This window comes from Zingiber officinale, chromosome 9B, assembly GCF_018446385.1.
Source record: "Zingiber officinale cultivar Zhangliang chromosome 9B, Zo_v1.1, whole genome shotgun sequence".
NCBI lineage: Eukaryota > Viridiplantae > Streptophyta > Magnoliopsida > Zingiberales > Zingiberaceae > Zingiber > Zingiber officinale.
Window position 1 is genome coordinate 117341689 of NC_056003.1, and position 13580 is coordinate 117355268.

At 36.7% G+C, this 13580-nt stretch overlaps 2 protein-coding genes across 2 annotated transcripts in view; one reads left to right on the forward strand and one right to left on the reverse strand.

The window, feature by feature from the left end:
• The first annotated feature begins 21 nt into the window (after positions 1-21).
• On the forward strand, positions 22-12212 carry LOC122022673 (aspartate aminotransferase, cytoplasmic-like). Its single transcript, XM_042580724.1, has 12 exons — positions 22-338; positions 811-882; positions 974-1035; positions 2888-2971; positions 6204-6303; positions 6376-6496; positions 6612-6775; positions 6930-7067; positions 8892-9013; positions 10591-10685; positions 11659-11779; positions 11923-12212. The coding sequence occupies exons 1-12, from the start codon at positions 273-275 to the stop codon at positions 12005-12007; spliced, it is 1230 nt and encodes a 409-aa protein (XP_042436658.1). The 5' UTR covers positions 22-272; the 3' UTR covers positions 12008-12212.
• Positions 12213-12249: 37 nt separating this feature from the next.
• LOC122023330 (two pore calcium channel protein 1-like) overlaps positions 12250-13580 on the reverse strand; it is a 46460-nt gene continuing 45129 nt past the window's right edge. The window contains exon 16 of the mRNA XM_042581384.1: positions 12250-12458. Coding sequence (XP_042437318.1) covers positions 12250-12458 — 209 coding nt within the window. The remainder of the gene's footprint in view (positions 12459-13580) is intronic.

Below are 13580 nucleotides of genomic sequence, written 5' to 3' on the forward strand. Positions count from 1 at the left end.
CCGTCGAAGGCGCCGTGCAACTCTATGGGCTGCCGTCGAATTCGCCCACCGGTTTCCGCATCTTCCTTCGTGGCCTCCTCGACGAGTACTTTAACGACACGTGTCGACTATAAGGACCGATGGTCTCCACGTGGCACGGGCGGCGTACGGTAGGGCCACGACGGGAATGATAGGTGCTAACCTGCGCGAGTGCGCGTCGCCTTCCCGCATGGTGGAGGTTAAAAGGGGTATCACGAGGAGCACACGATGAACTACTCCTCTCCTGCTCTCCCATGGCGTCCCTCGAAGGATCCGTCTTCTCCAGCGTCGTGCAGGCTCCGGAGGACCCGATCCTTGGGGTACCCTCTCTCTCTCTCCTGAATCCTGATCGCGATTACGCTATATCATTCTTGATCGGAGGATTTCGGAAGTTTCCTGATCGGATCTCGCGGATCGCGTCGTTGGGTTATGAAATCCAACTTTGTTTTGATTTGCCAGTGGTTTTTTGAATGTTGTGATTGTTTTTCGTTTTTTCTTTGCCCTGACGGAGTGACGATTGATCATCACTGTACTCGGGCTCCCTCGTACTAGAGTATATTTCCCCAATGATCCAGTTTTTCTCGCTGCGAAGTCGGAGTTTTGAGTGCTGCGGTATCTGTTTTAATGGTATGGGAGCGATCAAGAAAGTTTGTGATTGAGAAGTGTTGAATATGTTTCATTATTAACGTTCCAATAGGGGTTTATTTTCCTTTTCCTTTTTGGTTTTCAGACATTTTTCAATGTTAGATCACTGAGATACTTTGGTGCTAAAAATTGGTAATGAATTGATAGGTGACAGTTGCATACAACAAAGATCCAAGTCCTGTGAAGGTGAATCTGGGAGTCGGAGCCTATCGAACTGAGGTATCAGTAGTTAAATTATTTGGTTACGACTTTACTTCCCTGTTTTTTAAGCATTAAGTGAATTTATTATGTGTTTCCTCTCATGTGATAGGAAGGAAAACCACTTGTACTGAATGTCGTGAGGCGAGCAGAGCAACTGCTAGTCAACGATCTGTATGTTCATTAACTTATTTTGAATTTATAACATACAGATATGTGTGATCATGATTGATGCATGCATTAGTGAGTTGACATTCTTGCAAGAAGAGTAACCTACAGATTACAGTAGATTGTAACTGTTAAATTATCCCAAATTGTAACTTCGATCTATATATTTACGTCAGTTTGTAATCCTGTTTTTTTTTCTCGTTGATAGTTCATGATCACTCAATTGCTACTAGTTCTAGAATGGTTGGAATATTTTCACTACCTTATTCAAAAGTTTCTGAAGTTTTTTGCTGGACCTATATATAGCCACTATGCTTGATGTACCAAGAGTGTTGGTCTATTAGGTAGCAACGTGTGAAAAAAAAGGATGTACGGATTTGAGATAAGATTGCTAATACAGATGTGAGATTACTAGAAAGGATATCTAGAATAGTTAGGTATAGTATAAAAGATAATAAACTGAGAAAAAATGTAAAATAATTAGTTGAGGTTTGAGATGAGAATGCTACGATAGATGTGAGATTACTAGAAAGGATATTCAAGAGTAGTTAAATACTATAAAAGACAATAAACTGGAAAAAAAATTTGATGAGATGGTACAAACATGTTCAAAGGGAACTAATAAATATATTCAATAGTAAAAAAAAGTTGAATCAGTATAAAAATGATTTAATTAATTTAAATATTGCTAGTGATAATAGCAATGCACAAAATGGAGGGATAGGATCTATCTAGCAAACTCTAAATAGTTAGGACAGATATTGTTTGATGGTGATGACATGCTGATCAAATTAAACCTCGTTTTTATCATTCTTTACCACCCATATATGTTGTTTTATTTGGGTACCAAAAAAACATTTTTCTCTCTCACATATATATAGCTTGGGCAATCAGAATTAAAAAAAAACTCAAAATTTATGTTAAAATCACAAAAAATGTTTCAATGCCCTCCTGATGAGGGAAATAGTGATAGTGGTGGAGTGCCATTGCCGTAATGGAAAGCCAAAATGCAAGGAGATATGTCAATTGCAATTCATGTTGTCAATGCATTGTGGAGTAGGAAGGTTGGGTGCTGGAAACAGTGTTTGGAAAACTAAACCAGATTGATTAGTTCAATTGTTTAAATAGGAAGTAGAAGTTTAATTAGTTTGGTCTGATAGTTAAATATCTAGTTGGGTCGAACCATATTCAATTGAAAATTTGATAATCTTTGGAGCAACTAGTTCACTTTCCAGTCAAATATCCTTTTTGTCCTTTTACAATTTTTTTTTTCAAAATGTTGTTAAAATTTCAATGTGGCATCCTTGTATTCTATAAAATTGTCCTAGTTCCCAAAATTTGGAGCAAGTGCCCTACCATGCCTGCTATTCTTTGCGCCAAGGTGGTCATAATGGTTATGATATATTGGAACAGTGTGGTTAGTTTTGATCAGATTGAACAATGGCAGTTTAGGGGGATGATATTGTCATGTTTTGGTTACCAACTTTCAAATTGATGTATATGAACAGCTTGTCTCATTCCCTAAGTTGGTGGACGAATCTTTAGTTATGGACAAACTGGATGTGTCATTTCTGGGTTTGACTCTTGCTGAAATGAAGCAGTGTATTAATTGAGTTCCCAAACTTATTTCATTCTTTGTTGATTTGGAAATAAATGATAATTTTAACTATTGTCTCAATGATAGAGGCAATGCAATTTAGTATATCTTCTTATTACCTTGTAAGATGAATATTCAGTATCAACTATCAACAATCTTTGTTCACCCGTTTGTTATTTTTTTTTTAAATTCGCACCATGTCTTACAGGATCCTGAACTGTTAATTTATAACACTATATTTATTTATCAAATACTCTTCAGATCCCGTGTGAAGGAGTACCTCCCTATAACTGGATTAGCAGATTTCAACAAACTGAGTGCTAAACTTATATTTGGTTCTGACAGGTATTTAATCTTCATAATTATGGTAATGATATTTGATTGCCGACATGCATGCGACTGTATTTTCCTTATTTATTTTTTTGGGGCATATTTGACTTTAACTATACTAATGTCTTTTTTGTAAAATACATTTCTTTAATTTTGTAAAAAGCTTGATGTGTTTATTTTTCACATACAAATATAATTCACCTTTTCGTACTTTTTCCTTGTTAAAGCCTTTCAGAATCATGTTTGATACACATTTTAGAGCTGCTCTTGTTTTGAGTTAAAATTGTCAAAATAAAAACGTGTATAACAAAATATGTTTGGAGAAGTCTTCAGGCATGTTAGAGCTGCTTCACGTTCTATGAATATCATGCTTTTAAGTTACTGAAAGTTTAGATCCAAACAGCTGTGTATGCATCACCCTTAAGCATAACATGCACTGTTAGATGTCTTCATAATTAATACATTGAATAATTAATTCAAAAACTAAAGGAAAAAAAACAAATGACTGATAGCTACAGTTATAACATACCTTATAAACATTCATGTTTTTTTTAGCAAGTAATTAGTTAGTAAAGTTGAAAGTAAGAGGTATATCTGGTGGCCATTTCAAACCTATATGTTAGTATAGGAATTTCTTTATTTGCTATGATTTGTAAAGAGACATAGTTGTTGTCACATCCTGTAATGAAAGATGTTACTTACTTTGTTTGGTTTAAAGTATAATAGTAGTTCTAAACAATGTAACTCATTCATATTGGTACTTAAAACATTTCAGAGTTTCAGTACTACCTTTTTCATGTCTGTACATTAATCTAACAACCAGAAATTTATTTACCTATATCAAGATGTTATTGTTTCTGTATTCCAGAGTTAATTGTTCTGTTGGTGTATATGTTTAATCATATGGTATTATGTCCTTACATGTGATGTCAGTCTTATATATTTTGTTGTAATATTTACCTTTTAATTAAAAAATAAGTAATATTATGCTACAAGCTCTTTTACTACCAGATCTGTATCAGTAATTGCCAATCAGCATCTTTTAAATCTATTGAGAGCAATGCAGATTGTACTGGAACCTCAATACACAACTACTTCATAGTAGGTTTCGCTTTGTTTCACATTTTTCAAGATCTTGTTCATTGTTTTCTTCAAAGTCCCAATGCCAACTCAGCCACAGTAGATCTATCAGATAATACCCCTGCTATATATCCTGCCATGTTGGCACCTCCCTACTTTGCAATCACAAACAACTCCTGCAATTGTAGCCTCTCAATGGGCAGATCCAGGATCAACCTTTCTTCATCAATTCTATCATCACCTGATAGAAGCATAATCTATTTCTCTGACTCACACTTCTAGGTCAGCAATTCCTGCTTTGACACCTCCTACACAGTTTCAATCATCTTCTAATCAATGCTTCTCCACAAGTTATTGAGGCCCTTGTTGCTGCACTATGGCTTCCTGTTTGTGGCATTACTATTGCACATGGCCAATAATTCTCCACTTCCACAATGTCAGTTGCCTCATTTCAACTCTGCTACTATGGTTAATCAGTGACGAGACACAATGTTGCCCCTTAGTGCTAGGCTTGCTACAATAGCAGCCACTCGTGTCAACCCAAGCAAGCACTTAAGTTACCCATGGAGGTGCATGTAAGAATAGGTCTAGATCTAGAGGTTGAGGTACAAGGTAATTCCTAGTCAATTTTCATTCCTTCTATCAGACTTATGGCCAAGTTCAGTTCAGATGAGGGTATTATTTTATTTGAAGGGAGAGGAGCCTGATCTGAGCAATACCAAATGGAGAGGCTCTATTTTGGATTTTTGATCATGAGGACTCGAATAGAATTTAAATAGCTACGAGGTAGTTAATTATATAATGATCATCAAAGAATACACCTAGCATTTATTGAATACCAGAATGCAATTAAATTCTTAATTTCTAATACTTCCAGTGAGCAAAGAGGAAAAGACATATATAATTATCTTGCATGGTGGGTACTGGGTAGGATACTTGTTATGACAAATTTCTTTGTCAAAGAGATTACATGAAGGACGCAGAAGTCAGAAGAACATGAAAGAAGAGGAACTGAAATAATTTGCATCCATTTCCCATGTTTCATGTCATAGAATTATGTTGGGCCTCTCTATGCATACGAAAAACATACAAAAATTATTATCGGGGCGTTGATTTTTGAAATTCTAGGCTAGGGCTTTGTTTGGATTGCTCAATATTTTTTTTGTTATATCATATATTACACGTTTTCAGTAATTATGAAAGCAAAAGCAACCTTTATTACTTGTAGTGGTAAATTATTACTTTTCAACCAAGTGGACATTTTAAGATCCTATTTCCCATGAGAGACATAGCTAGGGAAAGAAGAGGAAGTATTGAAAAACATTTTCCTATTTTTCTTATAGGGAACAAAAGAGAGGAAAATTTTAAAATTTTATTTATTAAAAAATTAACAACATAAATTCAAATAGATTTTTAAAAGTAATTTTGTTTTTTTTAAAAAGTGGATTTGAATTATATTGCATGTGAAAGTGAATTTTTCATCAAATTGAATGGAAGCAACATACAAGAAAATGGAAAAAAAAAAGTTTTTAGTTTTTTCTTTCCTTCTCTCTCTTTTTGGTAGTGGGGGAAAAGTGTTTTTTGGAGATATCTTTTTGTCATCATATTTTTTCTTGCATTTCATTACCTCATAGGAAACACATGGTAAAACTTTGGTTGTTAAAACACCTTAAGTTAGTATAGCTTCATAGGATGCAATATAATTTTGTGGAAAAAAATATGTAGTGCAACATATGGTGTTAAATGCCATAATGTCATATAGTTATCGTTGCTAACTCAGGTAAGTTTGGAATCTATGGTTGATTTTTGTGCTTGAATGTGACTTGTGCTATCTTTATTATACCTAGCAAAATGAAGAAAAAAGAAACAAGATATTTTGAACAGAAGATACATGGAACCTTGAGGGTGCCAGATGGCTTATACGATGCTTAGCTGACAGGGGTCTTAAGAGTTGTTGCGAAGGTCTTGGTTTGAAACTGGCCTTCGCGAAAGGAAGTGAGGGCCCGAGGATTTTCACTATATATTGTCTGAAAAAAAGAAGATACATGGAACCTAGATTTTATAACCACCAAATTACCAAAGGTTTCATTACGAGAGTTTTCCATTACTTATTTTCTTGATTTCGCCTCAATGTCTTAAACATGACGTCTTTCTACATTTGATACAGTCCCGCCATTCAGGAAAATAGGGTAGCTACTGTGCAATGCTTATCTGGTACTGGCTCATTGAGAGTTGGAGGCGAGTTTCTAGCAAGGCATTACCATGAAGTATGGCCTATCTCCTCAGCCTTGTTTATATGCTATTAATTTTCAAGACTAAACTTGTTCCATGTTCTCTAGCGCACAATTTACATTCCACAACCAACTTGGGGAAATCATACAAAAGTTTTTACATTAGCTGGTCTATCTGTGAAGACCTACCGTTACTATGATCCTGCAACAAGAGGATTGGACTTTGAAGGTGCAAAATCTCTCCTTGTGGCAAATTCACTTAGCATCAATTTTTATTCGTTTGTAGAGATTGGATTTAGCATTTTCACCATTCAGATCTTATGGCCTTCTTTCTTGAAATACAGGTTTATTAGCAGATCTAAGTGTAGCTCCTCCTGGAGCCATTGTGCTTCTTCATGCATGTGCACATAATCCTACTGGAGTTGATCCAACACTCGATCAATATGAGCAAATCCGTCTTCTAATGAGGTCAAAGGGCTTGCTTCCCTTCTTTGACAGTGCTTATCAGGTAAATCAGTACACCAGCCTTAGCTTATTCAGCAAGAACTTTTGAGTCCAGACATGCGGCATGTTACCTTTGTACGATGCCATATAAAAATTTTCTTCAATGTACTGTTAGTTAGTGATTCCATCTAACTCCAATGCATTCTCCATCATTACAGGGGTTTGCAAGTGGAAATCTGGATGCTGATGCACAATCTGTTAGGTTGTTTGTTGCTGATGGTGGTGAATGCCTCACAGCTCAAAGTTATGCAAAGAACATGGGTCTCTATGGGGAACGTGTTGGTGCTCTAAGTATTGTAAGAATTTTTCATTTGCTTCTGATCTTCATACGTAGCTATTGGTTAGAATTTTCCATTTACAGATCTTCATACCTAGCTGTTGGTTAGAATTTTTCATTAGCGTTTCAGACTATTACTAAAATTTATTATTTCACACTGAACACCGAATTTAAAGTGTAGAACCAACTTTTTATGTGAAAAAGTGTAAAACCCACATTCGTATGATTTAAGTTGTTCACTTATAATCATTTTCTCACTTAGATAATGGAATTGATCTCGCTGGTTTATTAGTGTACATTCTCTCTTCTTTCTAGATCCATGGTAGCAACACTAATAGTTCCCTCGGGACGGTCTAGTGGCTAGCACATGAGGTATTGCCACCATGAGGTCTGGGGTTCGAATCTCGGCAAAGCCGAGGTAAATGTCTCCCTTATGTGCTAGTCACTATTCCAAAGGCTAGTAGCCGCTCGTGATTTACCTCCTCCGTGTTGGCCCTGGGACGGGTTGGCGAGGGCGCTGGGGGCGAGCGTATTCACCTTTTGCCACCATGGTAGCAACACTAATAACTTTATCCATGCATGTTGCTAGGGTGGAAAAAGATGACACAATTGTTTACATGAACCTCACATTTTTGCAGCTTTGGGATTGAATTTAATGGATTGGGTCCATTATGACCAGCAAATTAATGGGCTGTGTTCAGGTTTCCTGACCCTGATCCACCTCTTTAAACATGACCAATTTTAGTCATTTAAATACGCATGGTTATTTAAACAAGAACTGATCACTAAACAGGTCAACCTCTTGCAATTTTGTTGTTCCACAGCTGCCACCCTAACCCATTCCCGACAGACTTGACAATGACTGACAAATCTATCCACCGACTGCCTTCTCTTGTATTCTCGTCTTGCTTTGTAGTTGCTGTCTATACCAATCCCAAACTATCAGCCAAGCACTACCATCTACCTTCAACCCTTCGAACTTTGGCAATTTTCTCCAATCCTTTAGCAATTTTCTCCATCCGCAGCCACACTATCCCAACTTCCCTATAAGTATGACAGCAGAGCACGTCAAGTAACTCCATGCCTCTGGAGATCTTATTTGAATGTCCAACAATATTCTCTAAGAAATATTGTTTTCTCAGTTCACCTCTTGACTCTTTGATTATCTGAAAACATTTTCCAACCTCTCCAATCGAACATCTCACTATCTTGCAATCTGTAGTCGCACCATCAAGAGTAAGAGTATGACCTGTTTATGATATGACAAGACTGTTAATTAAATTGGTTGTGTGACTTTACATGACCCTCATGACCAATTTAATTAAATCTGTTGGATTCAACCTATTTTAAACCCATGTTGTGTGCACTGTATAGGCTACAGAATTTGTCCCTTTTGACCTCAATTTAAACTTGTTATGTTTAGATTAACATCCGTGGGGTGTCATGATTTGCTTACAACACAATGACCCGAATTTCTAACCCTACACGTAGCAATTTGCACATTTGTTTCACAAGAGAGTATGTATTAATGTATATTATCTTCATTCAACCGCCATGATGATCACATCAGTTTAGAAAAGAAAAAAAAAACTGACAAAAATACGGATTTGAACGTGATTCTTCAATTATAGATACAGAAATAGTTTTCAGATGAGCACAAGCAGTGCACAAATTTCCAAAGTGATGGGCTGTACTCTTTTCCTAATATTTTGATTTGTGTCTTCTAATTATATGCAACAAAGAATAAAATAACAAACCATGCTACCTAGTGTTTCGAGTTTATCAATCATGGTTCTATTAATTTCCTTGTTACTTAGCCGTTGTTGCTTATTCAATGTTTTAGGTCTGCAAATCTGCTGATGTGACTGTTAGGGTTGAAAGCCAGCTGAAACTCGTGATTAGGCCCATGTATTCTAATCCTCCTATTCACGGTGCTTCCATTGTGGCAACTATTTTAAAAGACAGGTAATTTGTCATGGTTATTCTGTTGAGAATTGTTTATCTGCTTATTTTTTAGCTCCTTAAAATACAGAATTTTGAAATTTTTGTACTTGAAATTGGGCATTTTTCTGCACAAGTCAGTTCATAATAGATGGCTTGAGATATGCTATATCTTGCATATTTGCCCTTTATTTCTTCTTTGACTATACTGATGGGAAATTATTAGGGTTAATTACTCTAGGTAGGCTCCACTCTATCTATATTTATTAATCAATATAAAATCATAAGGTCCCTATTATGGTATTGACATTAGATCCCTATGTTCATAACACTCACACTCAAGTTATAAATATATTGTGGAAATTCAACTTGTTACTAACATATTCAATTTTAGGAACCTTTAAAGGCGTGATTAGAAAATTTGCTACTTGATTGCATATTCTCTAGTGAAATCATAATCAATCCCCAACTATTTTTTCCTCATACTAGACTAGATTAGAGATTATGTGCTTGACATCAAGGTTGCGTGGTACCATGACCTGACTTATTTATCAATTATTTATCTAAAGAGCTCACATGCCACTAGCACCATCGCCCAGCACTTGACCGGTCTGAAGTGTATACTTTTTTCTCCTTTGGGCAATTAGATTATCTCCTAGAAAACAAACTAGACTGATGTGGAGTCTGTCTATGAAGAACCTGTGCAATAAGAATTAATGTACTTTATAGTTTGAAGATGATATCTATCTTAAAAGAGGATTTCTAAAAATTAACTTATCACAGAAATGACAAATGAAATGCCAGATCTTGTCATTGTGAAGTACTCAATTTTCCTACTAGTCTCACATACTTCTCTTTATTAGTTAGCGACTCACCTTGTCATGGTACCTATTTGTTATTAGTTTTTGTCCCTAGTATGACTTTCTCAAGAATTTTAAGTATAAATGTTTATCAAGCGATGTCAATGGCTTCCCATAACAAGCGCCGTCAATACCAACGAAGTATTTACAATCCTCCAAATTTTTGGTTGGAAAAGTGTTGGCTATATGGAAGGATGTCTTTCAACTATAAAATAAGGTAAAATATTGAATGACTTGTTATGCTTCTAACCATGCCAAACTGCTAGAGGGCAATGATATTAAAAACTAAATCCTGAAAGTTGCTTCTTTCTTTAGCTTGCGCACTAGATCAACCTCCTCCAGAGTAAGAAACCTTGGAGGCTACTCTGTAAACCCTTCATAGTAAGACATTGTTAATATTAAGCTGATAAAGGGATGAAAATAGTTGTCGAGGAAAGAGGACATCTAAAGAATCTTGTCCACGGTGAAAAAGTTGTTAAGATAGTCTTAGACACCAAGAGATCCTTATGTTGATCTATAAGATTATTACGAGAGCGTTTATAGTGTAAATCCACTTCTAACTCACAATAGATTTTATTGGAGAACATCCATCTCTTTTATTATGGCCGAGTATCAACTCAAATCTGATACCATGCAATGTGTCCGCAAATTACATGCTACTCTTTAGTATTATATATTTTTTACATTTAGGCCTTTACGTTAATAACATCAGTTAAGTTTGACCTATTCTTTTGTTTTCAGAGAAATGTACGAGGAATGGACAATTGAGTTAAAAGCCATGGCTGATAGGATAATCAACATGCGTCAACTACTTTTCGAGGCATTGCGTACCAGAGGTATGTTAAAGATTCATCATTTTTCTTCCTGTGCTCAGTCAAAAGCATTTAACCGTTGAGGGTTATTTTTTTTTCCCAGTTTTCCAAATTTTTCAGAAGTAAAAATATCCATGAAATTCTGTTTCAGTAGGAATTTTCAAGAAAATGGTTTAGTCAGGGAATATTTTTATTTTCTATTTTTCCTGGTGCGATAGAATATTTGATTTCTCATATTTTCTTTTTTTTTAAAGACCAAAAGCACATGTGGTAAAATTGCTACCATGTGATTTTGAGATTACGGGTTGCAGAAATTGTCTTTTGCAAAATGTAAGATAAGATTGTGTATAATAGATCCAATGTGGTCACACTCTTCCTCAAGACCTGAATTTTGTAAACTACATTCAAGGACAGAATTTTATGAATTTTCTGAACATGTAATCATCCATTACTTGATGCTAATAAATCCAATATATGGAAAATTATTACATTGAAAGAAAAAAAATGAGTTACCATCCTATTTAAGATTTGAGCATAGTTTAGTGATCATTTATGCAAATACCCCCATCTATTTAAATATCGCTACCTCCCCTCTTATTATACTCTAATGCCACATGATTGGGGAAACAAACTAAAAAGCACGAAGTACTTGTCCGTGCAGGTCTCGGAGAAAGATCACACCACATTCAATCTATTATACGCAACTTTACTTTGTATTTTGCAACAAACTGTTGTTACAATTCAAACCTGTAATCTCAAAGTCACATGGTTGCTTTTCTATTATGTCAAGGCTCCTCTTCATTTGGAAAACAAACTAGAGAGCTATTACACATTCTTGCTTATAAACTAGTTTACTTATGAACCTACATCTGCTTAGGCTTTTTTCCCACTAAACTTTATAAGTACGACATTCAATCATTCATGTCCTTTTTCACGGTTCCGAGAAATAGCAGCTGTTTCTTAAACTGTAAATTACCTTCTTTTTGTCATTATCCAGGGACACCCGGCGACTGGGGTCACATTATCAAGCAGATTGGGATGTTCACTTTCACTGGGTTAAATAGGGAGCAAGTGGCTTTCATGACCAAGGAGTATCATATTTACATGACTTCTGATGGGTAACCTACTTATCTCGCCTCTTGATTTTCCTATGCCTTACTCTAGTCCCAATTGCAAAGGGTTATCGTCTTCGCCTCTGTCGTACTATATATTTCATCACCTCTGATTCGGATAACTTGATATTGTTCCATGATTGTTGCAGGAGGATCAGCATGGCTGGTCTGCGCTCCCAAACTGTTCCTCATCTTGCTGATGCAATTCATGCAGCAGTTACTCAGATTCAGTGAGTGGTGTCTGTTGAGATACATTTTCAGATCGTGCGGAAGTTCAGTTTATTCCTTAGGATTCAACTTTATCGTAGCTCACTTGTAACTCTGATTAATAATAAACGCTTAGATCTATGCTTGCAAGATTTGCTTCGCAGACATAGTTCTATGGATTTCCTGTAAACTCGTGCATTATTCTATGCGGCATCGACATTTTTCGAGTTCAGATTCGTTGGCAGTTAGAATTTGTATTACCACTTAAACTATGATCTTGTTCTAGTGGCAAACAGAATGTAGTGGGTTGAAGGTTCCTTATGAAAGATCTCCAAAACAGAAAGAAGGATCGATCGGTTGCACTTATCTCCGTGGCCAACATGATTGCAACCATCAGGAAAATCACAGCGAATGAACTCGATGACCATTTCTTGTTCATCGTCATCACTCAACTGTTTAAGAAAGACTTCTGGAACAACTGTTTAAGAAAGACTTCTGGAATGGAAATAAGACACTCTTTTCCTCCCAAGTCTTCCTCTTTGTTCATTCGCAAAGAAACAATGAATCTTACTTCTTTTCTTTTGCTCCTTTTTGGTTCCCCCTTCTCCTTGTCTTACTTCCCTAATGCCGAATTAAACCTACCCTTATGATAAAAGGCAGTCAGTATATAAAACTTCTGCCATTATAGAGTTTCAAAAAAGAGTCCGATCACATTTGATCTATTGTATGCAGTGTTCGAAAAAAAATCCTTGCTTAGGGTCGGTCAGCAGCAGCCCACCGCCCCGCCTTTTGCTAAGGCGAAGAGGTTGTGCGGTGTTGAATAAATCAGCCGCCTAGGCGGTTGGGCGTCACCTAGGATGTCGTCGGGCGCCGCCTTCTCGGCAGTGCCCATTTTTTTTGTTGCGAAAACTTGTTTGAATTGATCAGCTGATCGATTCAATGTGCTGAATCGATCAGCTGATCGATTCAGCATGTTGAATCGATTGGGTAATGGATTCGGGAGGATTCTGTTTGATTTTTTTCATGAAAACCCTGAATCGATCACCCGATCGATTCAGAGTGTTGAATCGATTAGGTGATCGATTCAAGAGGGTTTTGTTTCTGAACAGAATCCTTCCAAAATCCGAATCGATTAACTCAACCCTCGGATTTTGGAAGGATTCTGTTCAGAAACAGAACCCTCTCGAATCGATCACCTGATCAATTCAAGGGTTGAGCTAATCGATTCAAGACGACGAAAAGAGGTCTTTTAAATTTTTAATCACGATTTTAAATTTTCGATTTCAGCTTCAGCCGCAATCGTAAACGTCTAAACCCTAAACCTTCTTCTCCCTCCCCTTTTCCAACGATCCAACCTACGGCCCTAGCCTCTTCCTATTCAGTCTTCTCCCTCTCCTTCGCACCAGCCCTTTTTCCTCCACAAAACTTGTCCTAGCCTCTTCCCTCTTCCTCTTCCTCTTCCTCTTCTCCCTCTCCTTCTTCCTCCATGGCATCAGTCGGCGGCCGGTACTACCCTCTTGCTCTTCTCCCTCCCCTTCTTCTTCATCATCAAAGGCTTCTATTTGCCACTGCCAAGTGCCAACAACGAAGAGCTTGTTGC